Source organism: Colossoma macropomum, unplaced genomic scaffold, assembly GCF_904425465.1.
Source record: "Colossoma macropomum unplaced genomic scaffold, Colossoma_macropomum, whole genome shotgun sequence".
NCBI lineage: Eukaryota > Metazoa > Chordata > Actinopteri > Characiformes > Serrasalmidae > Colossoma > Colossoma macropomum.
Window position 1 is genome coordinate 781,376 of NW_023495530.1, and position 22,347 is coordinate 803,722.

General features: G+C 40.9%; 1 protein-coding gene across 3 annotated transcripts; it reads left to right on the forward strand.

Moving 5' to 3' along the window:
• Positions 1–691: 691 nt before the first annotated feature.
• On the forward strand, positions 692–19,176 carry prkag3a (protein kinase, AMP-activated, gamma 3a non-catalytic subunit). Of its 3 annotated transcripts, none has more exons than XM_036562822.1 (13): positions 692–947; positions 1,083–1,119; positions 3,269–3,375; positions 5,748–5,829; positions 5,936–5,994; positions 6,075–6,135; positions 8,821–8,875; positions 10,273–10,399; positions 11,092–11,257; positions 11,899–11,936; positions 13,462–13,608; positions 15,198–15,374; positions 18,811–19,176. In XM_036562822.1, the coding sequence occupies exons 1-12, from the start codon at positions 930–932 to the stop codon at positions 15,312–15,314; spliced, it is 1,014 nt and encodes a 337-aa protein (XP_036418715.1). In that variant the 5' UTR covers positions 692–929; the 3' UTR covers positions 15,315–15,374; positions 18,811–19,176. The 3 variants fall into 3 exon arrangements, with proteins under 3 accessions (XP_036418715.1, XP_036418718.1, XP_036418717.1); XM_036562825.1 differs by having other exon boundaries at positions 6,075–6,120; XM_036562824.1 differs by lacking the exon at positions 18,811–19,176 and adding an exon at positions 15,467–16,302.
• Positions 19,177–22,347: the final 3,171 nt, after the last annotated feature.

The following is a 22,347-nucleotide window of genomic DNA, read 5'->3' on the forward strand; positions in this document are numbered from 1 at the left end:
TCTAAGTCATAATTATGAGAAGCTAAGTCATAATTATAAGGTGCTAAGTCATAAGAAAGTCACAATTATGAGACACTAAGTCATAATTATAAGGTGCTAAGTCATAATTATGAGAAAGTAAGTCATAATTATAAGATGCTAAAGTCATCATTTTAAGGCGCTAAGTCATAATTATGAGACGCTAAGTCATGAGAAAGTAGTCACAATTATGAGATGCTAAGTCATAATTATGATATACTGTCATAATTATAAGATGTTAAGTTACAATTATGATATGCTAAGTCATAATTATGAGATGTTAAGTCATAATTATGAGATAAGTCTTAACTGTGAGATGCTGAGTCATAATCATAAGTTGTATGAGTTGTAGGACCTCATTATTATGACAAAGTAAGTCATAATTATGACATAGTATCTCATTATTATTAGATTATAAGTCATAATTATTATGATTTACTGAATTGATATATTATGTATATTTTCTCAGTGACGGAAACGAGCTTCCGTGACAGCCATTGTCTCAGATGACGGAAAACATTCTAGAACTCCGAATTTCTTTGTCTAAAGCGTTCTAGAACTCTGCGCACTAGATAGGCGGCCTAGTTAGGACGCGAGGACGCGGATTGGAACGCGGCCTGCCTCGGGTCGCATTTCCCTGAGGGCGCGGGCTAAATATGGACTTAACCTGCCGAACCCTCCAGCATGCCAGCGGTCGGTGTCAAACCGGTCATCTTTACAGCGCGAGCGGCCTCCGGAGTTTACAGAACCGGGGACAGTTCGACAGAGCGGCGCTGTCGGAGTGTAGACCCTCGAAGTTTGAGCTCTCCGAGACCCCCCTACCACCCGCGCACACCCTCAGACCAACAACTTCGCCTCAATAAACTCTGCAGCCCCCTGCTCCTCCTCCTCCTCCTCCCTCTCTCCGCAGAATGGAGGCCGCAGAGCAGGTAAGACCCACAGCCGCCTCAGGGCTCCTTCTGAGCGGCTGAAAGAGTCCAGAGAGTGACGGAGAGCGAACGAGGCAGCCTGTTTACATCCGCTCACAGCACTAGCCTTCTGTCTTAACGCTGTTTCTCGGACAGGCGGTGTCTCCTGAGGGCCACGGGGTCAGTAACACAGGTGGGTTAACACCACACAGTCCACAGCTGACCTGTCGGTGTCTGCTAACGCTGCCTTTCCCTGTGGTCATCCTGTCTCTCTCTGTGTCCAGTCTGGTTAGCATTCCCATGCAGGAATATGGTATAAGGCCTTATACACACATATACACCAATCAGGCATAACATTATGACCACCTCCCTGTTTCTACACTCATTGTCCATTTTATCAGCTCCACTTACTATATAGGTGCACTTTGTAGTTCATCCATCTGTTTCTCTGCATACTTTGTTAGCCCCCTTTTACCCTGTTCTTCAGCGCTGCTGTGTCTGATCTACTCAGACCAGCACAACACACACTAACACACCACCACCACGCCAGTGTTACTACAGTGCTGAGAATGATCCATCACCCAAATAGTACCTGCTCTGTGAGGGTCCATGGGGGCGTCCTGACCACTGAAGAACAGGGTAAAAGGGGGCTAACAAAGTATACAGAGAAACAGATGGACTACAGTCTGTAACTGTAGAACTACAAAGTGCACCTATATAGTAAGTGGAGCTGATAAAATGGACAATGATTGTAGAAACAAGGAGCTGGTCATAATGTTATGCCTGATTGGTGTATATACTGTTTGATGTATATATTTTATATGCCTTGCTTATATGAATGTCTTCTGTATTGTTAAATATATATGTTACATGTGTGTTTATATGTGGCTGAAATATATATATTCGAAGATGGCCAGTTTGAAATAAGTTGGGGAAAAAGTAAGTCTGAAAATCAGTGTGGAACACTAAGAAATGTCACTACTGAAACACATTTTCTGTAATGAAGTAAACTTTGTGTTTTAAAAAAAAAGATTTTTTTTTTTCAAAATAGTTTTTAAATTATATTTTTGATTTTTAAAGTGACTTTTGAAGTGAAGTTGAAAGATTTAGATTTATCATGGGTTGAATTTTTAAGTAAAAAAATTGCTGTCCTATGTTTTGATGTCACTACCGAAACACAAAGCGTTTTAGTCTATGGGCGGAGCCTTATTTTAGCCACGCCCCTGCGTTTTAGAGCAAGAAATGAGGAGGCATCCCAAAGTCTGAAAATCAGTGTGGAACATTTAGGAATTGTCACAACTGAAACACATACTTTTAGCAATCAAGTACTTTTTTGTGTTTTAAAAAATAAAATTAAACGACTTAAAGTGAAGTTGAAAGTTTTGATTTATCATGAGTTCAAATTTAACCAAAAAACCTAATTCAAAAAATGTTGTCCCACGTTTTAATGTCACTACTGAAACAGATTTTTAGTATGTGAGCGGAGCCTTATTTTACCACGCCCCTTGTATTTTAGAGCAGGAAGTGAGGCTTCATCCCTGTCCCTCATGGCCACATGGTGAGCAGTTAGATCCCACTGTTCTGAAGAAATAAACGTGTCCCAAAGTCTGAAAATCAGTGTGGAACGTCCGAAACACATTTTCTGCAATTAGGTCAACTTTTTTGTGTTTTAATGAAAAATATAATGATTTTCTGTGTGTATAACTGTTCAAAGCCATGTTTGCTAATCATGTACTGGCTTGTTTTTGAGTTTGAGCTCAAAGTGAGCTAAAATAGTCACCACCGAAACATTTGGTAAAGTTTGAGTAGTGTGATTGTTTTGGTAATGACAAAATGAAATGTCCAGTCATTTATTTTAATAAAATAAGCAGAATTTAGTCCATTAAAAGTTCCGAACTTGTTTTCAACTTTGAACCAGTTCAGTAGAATGATTCATACACAGTTTGCACAGTGCTAACTGCGCTAACCGCTGGAACATTTCGCTGTTGCTGGAAGAAAACCTCGTATCTCCAAAACGGTAACTTTACAGGAGAAGGAAAAAAGCTACTTTCCTTCTAATGTAAGTCAATGGAACCAGAGTTTTTTCCAAGTCGTTTTGGGTCGTTTCTTTTGGTCCATTCTTCATGAAATTTACACACAATGTAAAGAGTAACAGGTTTTTTCAAATGATGTAAAAAACTGAAAAACAACAAAAGTGGAGATACGAGGTTTTCCTCCCACAGCAGCGATAAGCTTCCATTATGTGTTAGCTATGTTAGCCTTATAGCACCAGAGGAAACCTAAGGGTTCCTTTAAGAGTGTGTGGTGACCAACTGTGCCTCTGTTTTTATCTCCCGGACAAGCGCCAGACCCGGCAGCCGAGGCCTACCTGAACTTCATGAAGAAGCACCGCTGCTATGACGCCATTCCGACCAGCTGCAAACTGGTGGTGTTCGACACTGCTCTGCCGGTGCGGTTCTCCAGGTTTTTTAGTTGTTTTTAGGGATTTAGAGTAAAAAAATGGTTCTCGAGTGCATTGACAGACTGGCTTACCGAGCTTTGCAGACGGATACTTGAGTTGGTTTAATGCCCCAATTGAATCAGAATACACTGTAGCATAGCATGTAGTATTTATATGATAAACTCCAAAGCCTTGTTTCTACGCTTATCAGCTCCACTTACTATATAGGTGCACTTTGTAGTTCTACAGTTACAGACTGTAGTCCATCTGTTTCTCTGCATACTTTGTTAGCCCCCTTTTACCCTGTTCTTCAGTGGTCAGGACCCCCATGGACCCTCACAGAGCAGGTACTATTTGAGTGGATCAGACACAGCAGTGCTGCTGGAGTTTTTAAACACCTCAGTGTCACTGCTGGACTGAGAATCGTCCACCAACCAAAAATATCCAGCCAACAGCGTCCTGTGGGCAGCGTCCTGTGACCACTGATGAAGGACTAGAGGATGACCAACACAAACTGTGCAGCAGCAGATGAGCTACAGTACTGTGCAAAAGTCAAAGCACACCTCTATTTTATAAATTCCAGTGAAACAGCCATTAAGCACAGGTTATTCATTTTCAGGAGATATTTCTGAGGAGATTAGATATAAGATAATCAACTTGCAAAGTAAAGGCAGCGTCAAAAGAAAATAAGTTGGGGAAAAACAGGAGTTTGCGAAAGGAGTGTTCAGAAAAAACTGGGAGAAAATGGGATTCCTAACAACCATCTGCAACACTTGCCGCATCAGATAAACAGCACTTAAAGCTTTCATCTTTGAGAGAGAGGAGAAAATCAAGCTGCTTCAGATCTGAAAACATCCACAGGTGTTTCTGTCCATCCTTCCACTGTGAGAAGACGACTCAGCGCTGTGGGTCTGAAAGGATGTGAAGCTGTCAAGAAGAACCTCACTGAGAAAAGGAGACACATCAAACAAAGAAGTTGAACAATGGACTGACCACCCCAGAGTCCAGACCTCAACACCACTGAATGGGTTTGATTACTTCAGAAAATGATCAAACCAGCTTCTAAGACTGAACTTTGGAGGTGTGTCTGCAGATTCTTTGAGCAACTGAAAGTGAGTCTCCTGAAAAGAATGGAAGCTGGAATAAAGGTGAAGAGTGACTCACTGAACACTGAAAACATGGATATTTCATTTGAGTTGTTGGGTTTTTTTGCTTAATGGCTGTTTTAACTGGAAATTTAATAGAAGGTGGTCTCTGACTGTAACGTGACAGAACATACACACCTACCGCTGAGTTTAACATATTGGGGAAAAAAAACAGAAGTTGTGGTCTGTGCGAAAGTTATGACATGTAAACTTTATGGTTTTGGGTTTTTTTTACAATACATTAAACTCAGCAAATAAGTAGAAATTTTGGTCTAAAATTAGCAGAAAAAATGCCACATTGAAGTTCTCTCAAGAATTACGTATATATCTGTCTGTCTGTCTGTCTATCTGTATATCTGTCTGTCTGTCTGTCTTTCTCTATCTATCTGTATATCTGTCTGTCTGTCTGTCTATCTGTATATCTGTCTGTCTGTCTGTCTCTATCTGTATATCTGTCTGTCTGTCTGTCTATCTGTATATCTGTCTGTCTGTCTGTCTATCTATCTGTATCTATCTGTTTGTCTGTCTATCTGTCTTTGTCTGTCTGTCTATCTGTCTTTGTCTGTCTGTCTATCTGTCTGTCTGTCTGTCTATCTATCTATCTGTATATTTATCTATCTGTCTGTCTATCTATCTGTCTGTCTATCTGTTTATCTGTCTATCTGTGTATCTGTCTCTGTCCATCTGTCTATCTATCTATCTATCTATCTGTATATTTATCTATCTGTCTGTCTATCTGTGTATCTCTATATCTGTCTATCTCTCTATCTATCTATCTATCTATCTGTCTGTCTGTCTGTCTGTCTGTCTGTCTATCTGTCTGTCTGTCTGTCTATCTATCTATCTATCTGTGTATCTCTATATCTATCTCTCTATCTATCTGTCTGTCTATCTATCTATCTATCTATCTATCTATCTATCTATCTGTCTGTTTGTCTATCTGTTTATCTGTCTATCTGTGTATCTCTATATCTGTCTATCTATCTATCTATCTGTCTATCTATCTATCTGTCTGTCTGTCTGTCTGTCTGTCTATCTGTCTATCTGTGTATCTCTATATCTGTCTATCTATCTATCTATCTATCTATCTATCTATCCATCTATCTGTATATCTATCTGTATATTTATCTATCTGTCTGTCTGTCCTTCTGTCTGTCTATCTGTTTATCTGTCTATCTGTGTATCTCTATATCTGTCTATCTCTCTGCCTATCTATCTGTTCTTGCCCTCTCTCAGGTAAAGAAAGCCTTCTTTGCGCTGGTGGCGAATGGTTTGCGAGCAGCGCCACTGTGGAATAGTAATCTCCAGAGATTTGTGGGTGAGATGAGGTCACCTCCCCCAGACTGTTCTGTTCTTTCACCATACCACTCCGTTCATGCTGCTCTCTAACGCTAACTCACTGTCCCTTTCCTACAACTGCCCAGGTATGCTGACCATCACAGATTTCATCAACATTCTTCACTGCTACTACAAATCTCCAATGGTCAGTAGATCTACAGTAGTTTCCAGCTTCCTATCCTGATGCTCCTGCATTGCCCTGTAACTGTGTTTTTCTCTTTGAAGGTTCAGATCTACGAGTTGGAGGAGCACAAGATTGAGACATGGAGAGGTGATTCATTTCAAAGTAAATGAGCTGCATGATGTAGAGCATCTAAGGTGACTTGGTGTATATAAGCACTACAGGAATGGATCCTGCATGGAGTGAATGGATTGAAATTTCGAGAAGTTTTCCTACTTACAACCAAGACATGTTTGGTGTCTAAAGTTCGCTTCTTCAGTTTTGCACTGGAGCTACGAGGCTAATGTAGCTCGGGCTTATAGCATGAAACAGCCCTAACAGTATGAGTGATTTGCAGTGAAATGCAAATAAAAACAGAAAGCAGTGATTTATAAATCTACTTTTACATGTATTTGAACACAAACAGTACAAAGACAAGATATGTAATGTTTTATTAACTTCACTGTTTTTGTAATTTGATTATGAAATCAATACCTGCAGCACATTCCGAAAAAGTTGGGATGGGGACGATTTAAGACTAGGAATGTTGGATGCTTGGATATAAAAAGCATGTAGGAAGGTCTAGTCCTTGATGAGCAAGGATGGGTCGAGACTCGCCACTTTGCCAAGGATGTGTCACCAACTGTTTGAGAATAACATTCCTCAACAAGCGACTGGAAGAATTTTAGGTATTTCACCCTCTGTGATGCTACATGTCAGGGTTTCTCAACCTGTGGGTCGCGGACCACCAGTGGGACGTGAAGCGCCCTCCATTGGTCCTTGGGCCAGTGGGCCGGTGGAGACGTATAAATGAAAACACCTCAGTCGCAGACTAATTAGACAACACCAGTCTGAGACGACGCAGCCGCCAGCGCACAGTGCAGACAATCAGAGATTGAAAGTTCTCTCAGGGTGTTTCTCCTACCTTGTCCAGTTTGGACTGATCAAACTCTTTTCTTTAGTTCGCTCTGTTTTGACGTGTGTCAACACTCCACCCGTATTCGGGTCTGCATCATACAGCTGTAATGGTCTGGCAAAACCCGCGGGTCTCGATCTGCTTCAAACCGAACCCTCTTCAGTTCACGGCGGGTGGGACGCATTTTATGATGAACTCAAATTGCTAAACTAATGACAAAGACGCTGATATCAAGATTTATCATTATTGAAGATTGTGGCGACGGTAGTCCAGAAGCCCCCTGAGTTTAGCGAGGTTTACTTCAAATTAGGCGCTAAAACCCTCAAACCTAAAGAGACATCTTGACACCAAATAGTCACTGGGAGCCACAATTTTCAGTAAAAAAAAGGCGATTGACTGCAGCTCCAAGTCACGGTCCACATCTATACCTACCTTTTTTCTTTTCCCCCCCTTTTTGACATCTCTGCACACATATGGGTTTTAACCATGTTCTTCAACTGCAAATTGTGGTTTCTGTCATTGAAGTTAAATGGACGATCTGATCTTTTTTAGGCCCTAATTCAGAGGTTTTCAGTGTGAGAAATTAGGGAAAAAAAAGATGTTAGTTTTTCTGTGGGCCACTATGCTTTACAGTTATACACAGGTGGGCCCTGGGGTGGAAAAGGTTGAGAACCCCTGCTATGTGTCATCAAATGGTTAGGGAATCCAGCGAAATCTCTGTGATTAAAAAAGCACAGCCAAAAACTACAAATGATTGCCTGTGGCAATATCACAGAATAGGTTCAGGAACACTTTGACAGACCAGTGACCGTAAACACAGTTCATTGCTGCATCCAAAAATTCAAGTTAAGACTGTACACCGTGGCACAGTGTGCATAAACGCTGCCAAATTCTCTGGGCTCAAGCTCATCTGAAATCGACTGATTCACTGTGGAAACTTGTATAGTGGCCTGATGAGTCAACGGTTCCGATTATTTATGGAAATAATGGGCGTCTTGTTCTTTGGGCCAAAGGACCATCCCAGATTGTTACCAGTGTAAAGTTCAAAATCCATCTTTCATGGTATGGCAGGTATTAGTGGGTAACTTGCATATCTGTGAAGACACCATTAACACTGAAAGATTTATACACATTTTTGAAGCATCATATTCTGCCTTTTAAAGTATGTCTTTTTTAAAGATATTCATGCTGTGGCATGGTACGAAGTGCAAAATACAACAAAGGCCCTATATGGTTGCACAGCTGAAGAGCTGTATAACAAACGAATGACAAAAATTTCACTTTCAAAACTGGATCAGTTGGTGCCTTCAGTCCCTAAACGTTTATTAAGTGAGTTAAAAGACAAGGTGATACAGTGGTAAACATGCGCCCGTCTCAACTTTTTTGGAATATTTTGGAGGCTTCTTACTTGAAATGAGCAAATATTTACAACAAATATTAACATTACATCAAATATCATAATTGTGTACTGTTTTCAACATAATACAGGTCAAACTGAAATTACTTATCACTTGTTTTATTAGCATTTCACGTGCTGTCTCTGCCTTCTCTTAAGGGCCAGTAAACCACACTATATCATTAAGAGTCCTTGGGCAAGACTCCCAATGCTGAATTAGCTTTTTTTCTGTGTATAGTAATTCACTCTGAATAAAAGCGCCTGCCAAAATGCCGTAGAGAAAAAGGTGGAGTAGAAAGTGTGCACAAATGTAGACGACAGAGTGATTTATAGATCAGAGACTCCAGGCCAGACTCTGTAGGACCAGAGCTGATGACCCCTGCGTAAGATACTGAAAAGCCACATTGTACATAAGATGGCATTGTGTTTGATGCTCTGCTGCCACAGAAGATACTCCTAACGTTTTCCTTTATCTCTCTGTCTCTGTCTCTCTGTCCAGATGTTTTCCTGCAGTTCCACAGCCAAAGCCTCATCAGCATCTCACCTGACGCAAGGTAATGATGGAGTCCGCCGTATCTCAAAGAGCCAAAAGAAGGAACAGTCTAATTAGAGTTGATTTTTTAACTATTTCAAGGGTTTAGTACCAAAATACAATAAACACCACTTTCACATTAATTTTCTTCCTACTTATTATCTATTCAGTTTGCCTTAATTTACCCCATCCCTAAACCTTGACCTAACCCTAACTCTAACATAGACCCAAAACCTAAACCTAACCTGGTACGAACCTTAACACTGTGTAGAATCAGCTGACTTTCAACAAATACTTTTGTTATTAGACTGAACACCTCTAGATAATCTTTTAGGGGCAATTCAAATAAAGTAATTATATTCAGCATTTTGGAATGAAACTCAATTTTTGCCTCACAGCAAGAAGGGCCTGGGTTCGATTCCCTGGCTGGGTGACCAGGGTCCTTTCTGTGTGGAGTGTGCATGTTCTCCCCGTGTCTGTGTGGGTTTCCTCCCACAGTCCAAAGACATTCAGTCAGGCCGATTGGAGATGCTAAATTGCCCCTAGGTGTGAATTTGTGAGTGAATGTGGATGTCTGTCTGTCTGTCTGTCTGCCCTGCGATGGACTGGCGACCTGTCCAGGGTGTATCCTGCCTTCTGCCCAATGACCATTGGGATAGGCTCCAGCTCCCCCTGTGACCCAGAAGGATAAGCGGTTTAGATGATGTGTATGTGTAAACAAGTAATTGAGCTAGGATGATTTTTATTGGATTATCAACAACCAAGTTTACGTCCCACTAATGTTTTGATATTAGTCTCGCTAAGATGTGACACTGCCCGATTGTTGTGGTCCGACTAAGGTCTTAGCCTAAGCCTAAGTGAGATTAACGAGGCCGAGGCACATTTGAAGTCATTATAAAATACTCAATATACACATTTGACTGCATGCATAAATTATACTATGCATTAAGGCGCCATTTTGTAAAAGCAGTGAGCCACTCGCGTCTGTTACAGGGATTTCACCTTGCTTTACGTCTTGCAAAACCATAGTAACGCAGAGGCTTATTGCTCTAATATCACAAAACATAAATAAAATAAAACCAGTTACCTCAGATAGAGACAGAGAGTATAATTCAGAAAGTTATTATTGTAATTGTACATCATTAAAGCTGCCCAATCAGTTGCGTTACTTTTGTTTACACCTTTTGTTTCAATATTAATTACGTCAGTATGACAAAGCAAACCAGAACTAAAACGCAACGATTTATTACTTTCTGCTTTGGTCCGGACCGAGAGAACCGGACTGTTGTTTGCAGTCATTATAAAGTCACAGTATGCTGGTGGCCATGTAAACAGGACTGTAAATAAAATTAGTTTGGTCCAGTTTCCTATATTAACTAAGAACTTAATGGCTTTCTTTCTTTCTTTCTTTCTTCACAGCCTTTTCGATGCTGTCTACTCTTTACTGAAGCACAAGATTCACCGGCTGCCGGTCATTGACCCTCAGTCCGGGAACGTCCTCCACATTTTGACACATAAGAGAATCCTCAAGTTCCTCTACATATTTGTGAGTATCTAGTGTATTATTATTATTAGAAGATTATGCTACCTCGAGCTCCACTCACTGAACATTTTACCAGAAACACCATATAGATGTACGATTGTATGCAAAGGTTTGAACATTTCCAGTCCCATTTAAAAGTTAGTACATCCTCCTGCCTTCACAGCACAGCAACTACAGCACAGGCCACATTTTGTGTTTTATTTTTTGCGAATAAACAGTAATTGCGCATTAAAATGCCTGTAATGTAAAGGTAAATGCGTACATACATCATCGCAAACACTTCGCCACCAGCACAAAAAAGGCTTTCTTTTCCTGAGAGGGGCCAAAGATTAGATTAAGTGACCTTTATTAGTCCCACAACGGGGAAATTTCACCTCCGCATTTTGACCCATCCGTGAAGTGAAACACCACATACACACTAGTGAAGACACACACTAGGGGGCAGTGAGCACACGGTGCCCGGGGGGCAGTTGGGGGTTAGGTGCCTTGCTCGATGGATGGATGGATGGATGGATGGATGGATGTGCTCACTTATTTTAACTTGGAAAATCAACAAACATGTTATCTGACTGGGGTGCCAAGACTTTTGCACAGGACTGCATATATTGCGCATTTCATAAGCTTTTTGGTTGTTATGATATTAAACAGTATATAAGTATATTATTATTGACCGTATATTATTTGTCCGGCCACAGGGAGCCTCAGTCCCAAAGCCCCGCTTCTTACAAAGGAAAATCCAGGATGCAGGAGTGGGGACGTTCCGGGACATCGCCACAGTCCAGGAGACGGCCACCGTCTATGATGCGCTGTCCATATTTGTGGAGAGACGAGTGTCCGCGCTGCCAGTGGTTGATGTGGGAGGTACGACAAGTTTCAAGTGAAAAATAGAAACTTGAGGCAACAAAGCGTTTACTACACCATGACAGGCAAAATATGATGATTTTATGTGTGTGTAACTGTTCAAAGCACTGTTTCCTAGTCATGAACTGGCTTTTTCAGGTCTGCTCAAAATGAGCTAAAATTGTCACTGCCGAAACAATCGCCACTGAAACATTTAGTAAAGTTTCGGTAGTGACTAGTGTTTTTGAGTTCTGCTCAAAATGAGCCAAAACTTGTCACTACCGAAACAGTGGTGTAGTGTTATGACTCCATTTTTTCACAACACAAAACAATGCTCAGTTGTTATTTTACTAACATAATGAAAGTATAGGGTCATTCAAAGCAAAAGGATTTCAGTTTAAAGTCCAAAATGTGTTTTTAGCTCTGACTTTGAACCAGTTTGGTAGAATGATCCTCAGATATTTTTACATGCTTCAAGGCTAAAAGGAAATCTGGCTTCTGATGGAGCTCAGTAGACTGAATGATTGAAATTCTCATGCAGTTGTGCTGTTCCCCCATAACTGCCTCTGGCTCCTGCAACAGAGAAAGCTTTGTTCTTCCAGAGGCTTCACAAAGACAGATCCACTGATACTGATAGTCATTTGTATTTTACTCTTTTTCAGGGAAGGTTGTTGCTCTCTACTCAAGATTTGATGTGATTGTAAGTAAACCATATTAAATAATCAGCACGATGTGGACAAAATTTCTTGTTACAGTTACAAAGCAACAAAAAAGACAAAACATATTGACTAACACTCAATACACACTGTATGTCCAAACATCTGTACACACCTGCTTATCTGGTATTTCCTCTGAAATCAAGGGTACTATTAAGGAGTTTATCCCCCTTTGCTGCAGTATCAGCCTCTACTCTTCTGGGAAGATGTTCCTTTGGAACATTGCTGTGAGGATTTGATTGAGCATTAGTGAGGTCAGGCACTGATGATCAGTTCTGGATCCCTCCAACTCATCCCAGAGGTATTGGATGGAGGTCCATCACCCCTGAAAATGCAGTTCCACTGCTCCACTGCTCTACAGCCCAATGCTGGGGGGCTTCAGACCTCTGTAGTTGACACTTGGGCGTGATGACCTTAGACCCGTGCGGCTGCTCCAGAGCATCCCATTCTATTAGTCAATGCTTTTTAAGGAGATTATACAAACTGTCCAATTGAATGCCTTCCAATTCAGCACCTTAAAATAGCTGCATTCAGTAATTAGAAGGGGTGTCCAGATATTTTTGGAAATATAGTGTATTTCCTTCTAATACAGCTGCTGCATAATGCTGATAATAGATTCCCTCATATTTCACACTGTGTAAATGTCTATGGTTTCACAAAACGCTGAGAGAAGACCGTCAGGAAGAACATCTGGGATTGTTTTCCACAAAGCAACAAAACACATCTGTGGTCATTAGAACACTTTGCATATTTCAGCCTTCTGCAGTGCCATTTTGGAAAGAGCAGTATTTAGAAAATAATTAATGGTCTCATGATCTCTAGTGGTTACGACTAGGAGGTTCAGGTTCAAGTTGTCATTCAGTGTGTTTACATGCACTTACTAATCCGATAACTGCAGAAAATCAGATTTTGCCAGTAATCAGATCAATGCGTTTACATGCACTTGAGTAATCAGATAATGTGAAACTCCAGGTCTACATGAGTCAGGCAGTAATCGGATTTCTGCTTTGCAACCAACCAATAAACTCACAGAAGAAGACGTGACGTAAATGTAATGTAAAACTCAAACTTCATGCCGCGGCTTTTTTTAAATCATTGCACCACTTTATCTGAAAATATGAACATACATCATCTAAAGGATGAAGAGTATTTAAATCCTTCATTTTGTCGAGAATGTAGTCGGTTTCAGTGTCGCTCCAAAAGTGTTTTGCTGCATCTCATGGTAACACTGCTTGCTTATTTCTAGTACCGCGGTCTGTTTTTGCACATACGCAGACTGAGAAATCCGAAAGAAATCAGAGTAAGAGTTCACATGCACTGAGAAATCTGATTACTGAGCTAAAATCCAGCTCTCTTTATCGGATTTCTAGGTCGGAGTATGGTGTTTACATGACCATTTGAATAATCGGATAACTGCAGAAATCCGATTACAATCGGATTAATGAGTGCATGTATACACACTCATTACAATGACTTGTAGTAATTTGCCAGTTGTTCTGCTGGTTTCAGAATCTGGCAGCGCAGAAAACCTACAACAACCTGAGCATGACCATGCGGGAGGCCGTGAGGAGACGCCGGTGTTTCGTCGAAGGAGTTATCAAGTGTTACCCTGATGAGACTTTGGAGACTATTATTGATAGGATCGTGGAGGCAGAGGTAACAGCATGTTTCAGTTGGATGTAGAAACAAAGCCTTTTGTGTTTCGGTTGCTTTTTCGTTCAGCCACTTTATTGAATTGTTTAGGAAAAAAATCACTGTACACAATTTTCCACTCACCTCAGCTGTAGTTGATCAGCCAAGACATGTTTGATGTACAAATGTTGCTTCTTTAGCTTAGTGTTGGAGCAATGAGGCTAATGCTAACACTAGAAATCAGTAGTCGCTGAAATCTTTTCTGTATATTCATCTCCAAAAATTCTCTCTTTCCACTGAGGCCTCATCCAGGTCTTCATCCAGGTTGTGAAGACTTGTTGATGTGGTTTAGGAGACAGTATGACTTACTGTGAACTATAAAATACACAAAACTTCACTGTGAGTTAAATGCAGGTGAATATGCTACAGATTACATTCATGATTTCTAATCTTGGATTTTCAAACTGATGATGTTTATAAATAGAAACAACAGAAATTGTTAATCTATGTCCATATATACACCGACTGGGCACTTTATTAAGTACATTTCCTTGTTATGTCCATTTTATCAGCTCCACTGACCGTATAGGAGCACTTTGTAGTTCTACAATTACAGTAGTACTACAGTAGTCCATCTGTTTCTCTGCATACTTTGTTACCCTGTTTTTCAATGGACAGGACCCCCACAGGACCACCACAGAGCAGGTACTATTTGGGTGGTGGATCATTCTCAGCACTGCAGTAACACTAACGTGGTGGTGGTGTGTTAGTGTGTGTTGCGCTGGTCTGAGTGGATCAGACACAGCAACGCTGCTGGAGTTTTTAAACACCTCAGTGTCACTGCTGGACTGAGAATAGTCCACCAACCAAAAACATCCAGCCAACAGCGTCCTGTGGGCAGCGTCCTGTGACCACTGATGAAGGACTAGAGGATGACCAGCACAAACTGTGCAGCAGCAGATGAGCTATCGTCTCTGACTTTACATCTACAAGGTGGACTGACAAGGTAGGAGTGTCTAATAGAGTGGACAGTGAGTGGACACAGTGTTTAAAAACTCCAGCTTGCATATCCACATCAAGTCTGTGCAACCTTATTGAAGACCTGGATACAGTTTCAGCAAGTTTTGAAGTTGTATTTGCAAAAAAGATTTGGGTGACTATTGAAGTGTTTGTTAGCAACATTAGCCTCGTAGTTGAAGTCAGGACTGAGAAAATCTGCACCGTTTGTAAGTGTAATTTGGGTGGTGGATCATTCTCAGAACAGCAGTGACACAGACATGGTGGTGCGTGTGGTGCGGGTGTGAGCGTATCTGGCACATCAGTGTCACTACTAGGTTGAGAGCAGTCCCATCATCCAAAAACCTCCAAATGCGAGCAGCTCTGCAGTCAGAAACTGACCACTGATGAAGGACTAGAGGATCAATAGGACAATCTGCACATCAACAGATACAGAACTACTGTCTAACTGTACACTGGCAAGGTGGAGCTACAAGAGAGGGATTTCTGATAAAGTGGCCACTGAGTGGCTAGTTAAGTGAAGCACCTGTAACTAACCTCTCTTTGTTTTAGAGACTTTCTAGCTGATGGTTTTAAGCTCCTTTCCTCTCACTCAGGTCCACAGGCTGGTCCTGGTGGACCGGGACAATGTGGTGTGTGGCATCATCTCCTTATCGGACCTCTTGCAGGCCATAGTTCTTTCTCCAGCGGGCATAGATGCTCTGCTTTCCTAGCCCGATGGGGACAGGCCCGATTTTCATCCTCCACACAGTCACCTGTCCTCATCCATGCAGGTAGGGTGCAACTGACCATTATTTCTATGATCTGTTCATCTGTTGTCTATTATTAAAGTATTTGGCTAATCAAACCATTATGGCTTCTGCAGTTTCCTCTCACAGCACCTGCATTGTTCAAAGTTCATGATGCCAAGCTGGTCCTTCTGGCGTCATAGATCCTGTTCCATTGGCTGAAATCACCCACATGGTTACCTATTGCATAAATGCCACACGTGAAATAGATTTAAAACATTTTTAATCTACTAAAGAAAGTGTTTTTATCTCCAAAGTGCTTCGAAATAGACAGCTCGTGAGCAAATATACTGCCATAATCATTGACACTCATAATAATATGAGGAATGAATTCACAGGCAAGGCACAATTCGGACATTGTTTTATGTGAAGGTTGTGAAACTCCCAGGGCTATTTCATTTCAAGGGGGACCTTCTGGGCCAGATATATTTGGGATGAAAGTTAAACAGAGACACTTTGTGACCACAATCATTTTATGCAGTGATATTACTTATAATTGCAGCCCCATCATTAAATAAGATATGCAGAGTTACACAGGGGGATCTCACGGGAGCGTTAATTAAACCAGAGTCCTGGTAGGAAAGTCTGTCCACACTTGACAAAACCCCTGGGCAGTTAGTTCCAGTCAGTCAAGACCAGACTCCTACCTCTTATAATGGGTAGAGACCTATAAACCTGAAATTAAAAGCCACATTAAAGTGTCAGAAACATATTGGAAATCACTGGTAAAAGCAGACAAAAGTTGCAGTCGTAGTTTGTAGGGTGTAGCTCAAATAACATGTAAGAAACATATATTTCTGCTTGTTATATTTATGGCTACTGCACATGGACAAAAGTATTGGGACACCTACACATTATACCTCCAGGAGCTTTTATGACATCCCATTCTAAATCCATAGGCATTAATATGGAGTTTTCCCCCTTTAACAGCTTCCACTCTTCTGGCAAGACAAGATTTTGGAGAGTGTCTGTGGAAATTTTTGTCCATTCATCTAAAAGAGCTTTTGTGAGGTCAGACAGTGATGTTGGACGAGAGGTCCTGGCTCACAATCTCCGTTCAAGTTCTTCCCAAAGGTGTTTGATGGGGTAGAGGTCAGGGCTCTGTGTGGGCCAGTCAAGTTCTTCCACACCAAACTCACCCAGCCATGCCTTTATGGAGCTGCTTTGTGCACTGGGGCTCAGTCAGGTTCTTCCCCAAACTGTTCACACAGAGTTGGAAGCATGCAATTGTCCAAAATGTCTTGGTCTGCTGAAGCATTAAGATTGCCCCTTCACTGGAACTAAGGGTTCTAGACCAACCCCTGAAAAACAACCCCCATATCATCATCCCTCCTCCACCAAACTTTACAGCTGGCACAGTGCAGTCAGGCAGGTAATGTTCTCCTGGCATTCACCAAACCCAGACTCGTCCATCAGACTGACAGATAGAAGCGTGATTAAACACTCCACAGAATGTGTTTCCACTGCCCCAGAGTCCAGTGGCGGTGTGCTTTACACCAGAGGTAGTATGAGGTGGCATCCTATGACAGTGCCATGTTTAAAGTCACTGAGCTCATCAGTACGACCCTCTACTGGCAGTGTTTGTCTGTTGAGACTGCAAGGCTATGTTAATTTTGTCCACCTCTTAGCAATGGGTGTGGCTGAAACACCTAAACTCAATAATTAGGAGGGGTGTCCCAATACTTTTGTCCATGTAGTGTATTTCCAGCTTTCCACAATGAAGGGGGCTTTCCCCACTTGGGGCTTTACCAACAAGCCAACAAGCCAGCTTTACCAAAAAGCCTCTTTTTTACCGAAGGGCAGGACTTTCCTCATAAACAGACGCCATGTTGAGTTTACATTTACGTTTACCATGTGTTACCGTCACTATGAAATGAGGTCTTAAATGAAATGTAATAAGTAGTTGTTGCGCTCTCATTGCAGTAGATAACACATACATAATACATAAACTAAATTGGATAACGTTAAGGTGGACTGGCTCAGCAGGGGGGACCACTACGGCCACCACACCGTCTGCATGTCAATTGATTTGTTCTTTTATGAAACAAAACAATGGAAGACACATCAATAGAAGCCCCCTTCAATTTTCTTGTAGTGTATTGCATTCTGTCGGAATGTCCACGTTTGTATAGTACAAGCAGTATAGAGCATTATAGTTTTGTTTGTGGACTTGGTGGAACTCCTGACCTTGTTGCCTGAAATCACTCTGCAAGTCTCATTGTGCTACAACCTTTGCCATTTATTTAAAGAGAAAACTTTTTAATCCTTTGAACCCTGAGTTTATTATTCAGGTCATTTTTTTACTGATGTCCACTTACAACATTTAAGTGGATTTATGTACGAATCGCAGATATAATTTAGTTTTACTTGATCATTTTCTAACCTCTCTTTATGCGTTAGAATTACACTGGCTGCTTTCGTTACTCTCAAGCTAGATATACACTGATCAGGCATAGCATTATGACCACCTCCTTGTTTCTATGCTCATTGTCCATTTTATCAGCTCCACTTACTATATAGGTGCACTTTGTAGTTCTACAGTTACAGACTGTAGTCCATCTGTTTCTCTGCATACTTTGTTAGCCCCCTTTTACCCTGTTCTTCAGTGGTCAGGACCCCCATGGACCTTCACAGAGCAGGTACTATTTGGGTGGTGGATCATTCTCAGCACTGCAGTAACACTGACGTGGTGGTGGTGTGTTAGTGTGTGTTGTGCTGGTCTGAGTGGATCAGACACAGCAGTGCTGCTGGAGTTTTTAAACACTGTGTCCACTCACTGTCCACTCTATTAGACACTCCTACCTTGTCAGTCCACCTTGTAGATGTAAAGTCAGAGACGACAGCTCATCTGCTGCTGCACAGTTTGTGTTGGTCATCCTCTAGTCCTTCATCAGTGGTCACAGGACGCTGCCCACAGGACGCTGTTGGCTGGATATTTTTTGTTGGTGGACGATTCTCAGTCCAGCAGTGACACTGAGGTGTTTAAAAACTCCAGCAGTACTGCTGTGTCTGATCCACTCAGACCAGCGCAACACACACTAACACATCACCACCACATCAGTGTTACTGCAGTGCTGAGAATGATCCACCACCCAAACAGTACCTGCTCTGTGAGGGTCCATGGGGGTCCTGACCACTGAAGAACAGGGTAAAAGGGGGCTAACAAAGTATCAGAGAAACAGATGGTCTACAGTCTGTAACTGTAGAACTACAAAGTGCACCTATATAGTAAGTGGAGCTGATAAAATGGACAATGAGTGTAGAAACAAGGAGCTGGTCATAATGTTATCTGATCAGTGTATATAAATTAACACTGTTCTGATTGTCTGCCCTATATTATCATGTCTCATTCAAAACGTAGTCCAACCTAAAATATAGAACCAGCTGTGAAGTTCAGACTGACATCCTCTTCTCCTTTCAGTTATCCGAACTCTATGGAATGCCGCAGTGATACATTTGCTTCCTGACAGTCTGGAACAGCACAACGTTTAATCATCTTTTTACATCTTCCACTGCAATAACTCTGCTATAGACTGTCTGCAGTAACAACACTACTTATAACTTAAGCGTGAATGGGTGAATGTATGTTTTATTGTTTTTGTGAAATCAAAGCGGGCTGTATATGGACTGGGTACAATTGAAACGTAATCTTTATATACCACATCAAAGTATTTCATTTCAAAAAAGGGAAATTCAGTTTTCCATTTTACCTGCTATTTTCATAAAAGACTGAAAGACAGTATTGAATTGTTTACCTTGTAGTACTGATTAAGTACTGAACTTTTGATACAGCACTACACACTTAAAGAAGATAATTCTTCAACACTTCTTTAGTAAAGGCAGTGGTTCTCTTTAGAACCACGAGTTCTATATAGAACCATTTCATGCTTAAATGGTTCTTTGCATGGTGAATTGGTTCTTCTGATTGATGTGTTGTGTATAGCTCTATATAGCACCAACAAGGGTTCTGCCACTGTTACAACAGTCTTAAAAAGATAGCTTTTCAAGGGTTCATCAGTAAAGGCAATGGTTCTATTTCATGCGTAAGTTGTTATTTGCATGCTATTGTTATGATGTCAAGCTTGTAACAACAGGAGAACCCTTTTTTGATGCTGTATAGAACTATATACAACACATTCTCCATCAATCTGAAGAGAAAAAAGTTGGGACACTTTAGCATTGTGTAATGCTAAAAAAACACCTGGTGGTTAAATGGCAAAAGGTCAGTAACATGACTGTGTATAAAAACAGTTTCCCAGAGAGGCTGAGTCTTTCAGAAGTAAAGATGGGGAGGACTGTGAAAGACTGCGCCAACAAATTGTGCAACGATTCGAGAATAACGTTTCTCAACTTGAAATATTACATAACTTGGAGATTTTATCATGTACGAACAAAACATCATACAAAATATCATAAAAACCTTAGAGAATCTAGAGAAATCACTGTATGCAGGAGACAAGGCTGAACACCAATACTGGATGGCTGTGATCTTCGGGCCCTCAGACAGATTAAAATCAGACATAATTCTTAGAGGAAATCACTGCATGAGCTCAAAAACACTTCCGAAAAGTATTGTTTGCGAACACAGTTCGTCGCTGCGTCCACAAATGCAAGTTAAAACACAAGAAGAACTCATATACAAACAGGATACAGAAATGCTGCTGCCTTCTCTGGGCCCAAGCTCATTTAAGATGGACTGAGGTGAAGTGGAAAAGTGTCCTGTGGTCTGACAAATCAAAATTTTAAATTCTTTTTTGAAATCATGGCCACTGTGTCCTCTGGGCTAAAGACCACTCAACTTGTTATCAGTGAAACCCTATATCAAGCAAGAATGAGAAAACATTTCACTTTCAAAACTACAGTAATTGGTCTCCTCAGTTCCCAAACACTTCGCTGTTGTTGGAAGAAAACCTCATATCTCCATTTTTTTACATTTTTGAGTTTTGGACATAATTTGAAAAAACCTGTTACCCTTTACATTGTATGTAAATTTCTTGATGAATGAACTAAAATAAATTACCTAAAATGACTTGGAAAAAAATCTGGTTCCATTGACTTACATCAAAAGTAAAGTAGGTTTTTTCCTTCTCCTGTAAAGTTACCATTTTGGAGATACGAGGTTTCCTTCCAACAACAGCGACTTACAGGGTGCTGTTAAAAGAAAAGAATTCAAAATGAGCATTTTTCCTACAAAAAACAATAAAATTTAACAAACATTTGATTTGTCTTTGTACTATTTTAAAATGAATATAAGGGTTTCATCATTGCATTCTGTTTTTATTTACATTTTGCACAGCGTCCCAACTTTTTTGGAAACGAGGTTGTAGAGCTCATGGTTCTTTCCCATTGCCTTTATTAAAGAGCCCTTGAAGAACGTGTGTACATGTGATAATGTCTTGATCTTTGACCTGTCCAGCAAGCACTCAGTGACTCACTCGTTAAGTGTTTGGTATTGAACAAAGGTTGCTACAGACATTGTCCAGCGTCCACTGCGGACTTTGTGTTTTCCACAGCTGTAAATGCCGCGTGGCCTGAGGCTTTATTTCAGGCCTGAAATCGAACTTTTCAAACAGACAGTCAGTGTGAATCTGAAACATCCCGTCTGCACCACACCAGGCTATCCAGACCTCGCTGTATTCCGTCCTCGTGGATGCTGGCCTTCCCTGAAGGGCCTGGAACACCACCGTCCTTGTCCTTTTGTCACTGCCATTCAGCTCTGCTGTGAAATGAAACGGAGTGTCATGTGGCTAAACAATAGGCCGCTGTGCTGCAGTAGCTTTCACCTCTGTGTTTTATGTATTGTCACCATAACTGGTTAGAGTAGGTCTAAAACCCTCTTTTAGTCCTGTAAAGCATATTTGAGTAAAGGCTCGTATACAAACAGCACCTATAAAGCTCGGGCTTGTACATTTGCTGTATTCTGATTCGTTCCCCCTGTAATGGATGCTACATGTCTGTAATCACTGTAAATAATATTTTGTATGTTTTTACGAAGCGTCACCACTGGCATGCTGGGATGTTATGTTTTGAAAAGAATAAAATAATAAGTGCTGTTGAAGTGGTTGCTCAAGTGTTGTTTATGTGCTGGTGGCTATTTCACAAGAGAAGGAAGTCTCAGTTGTGCTCAGCTTCACTCCCTCCTCTGCCAAGCTAGATGCTTATTTACTCATTTATTTGTTTGCCACTCTGGGGTGCATTTTGAAAAGTCATGGTAATAAACGCCTCTCAGTGCTCTGATTACCCCGTTTATTCCTCATTAGAGTGGAAATGTGCTTTTAAACGTAGCCTGTTTCCTCACCGTCTCCATGGGGACGACAGGTAGCAGCAAGGCTGCAGTAAACAAGTGTCACGTGACGCAGCACAGCCTGTAATACGGCCGCATGAAAGGGCGTTTCTGTTTTGCCTCTCTCTCTCTCTCTCTCTCTCCCTCTCTCTCTCCCTCTCTCTCTCCCTCTCTATCTCTCTCTACCAATACACACACAAACTTACGTTGATGTACACACACGTTTATATATATATATATATATGTGTGTGTGTGTGTGTGTGTGTGTGTGTATATGGGGCGGAGTCTGATTCCATTGACTTACATTATAGGTAAAGTATGTTTTGTGCAAAATGATCAGCAGCGATATATCTCCATTTTTGTCATTTTTCAGTTTTTGACATATTTTGAAAAAAATTGTCCTTTAAATTGTGTGTACATTTCATGATGAATGGACCAAAAGAAACAACTCAAAATGAGGAAAAAATTCTGGTTCAATTGACTTACATTAAGTACAGTAGTTTTTTTCTTTCTCCTGTAAAATTACCATTTTGGAGATACTGATTCTTCCAACAACAGTGATATATATATATATGAAATATGCAAGGAATATCAGTGCTAGATTATGATTAATGTCATATAATACATTATATGACAACTGATATTCATTGTCATATATGGATTTACAGCATTTTG

Bases quoted from the DNA above. Each gene is read 5' to 3' on its own strand.
- prkag3a (XM_036562822.1), top strand. The intron at 11,937-13,461 runs GTAAGTAAACCA...TGCTGGTTTCAG, and splicing joins ACTCAAGATTTGATGTGATT to AATCTGGCAGCGCAGAAAAC. The intron at 13,609-15,197 runs GTAACAGCATGT...CCTCTCACTCAG, and splicing joins ATAGGATCGTGGAGGCAGAG to GTCCACAGGCTGGTCCTGGT.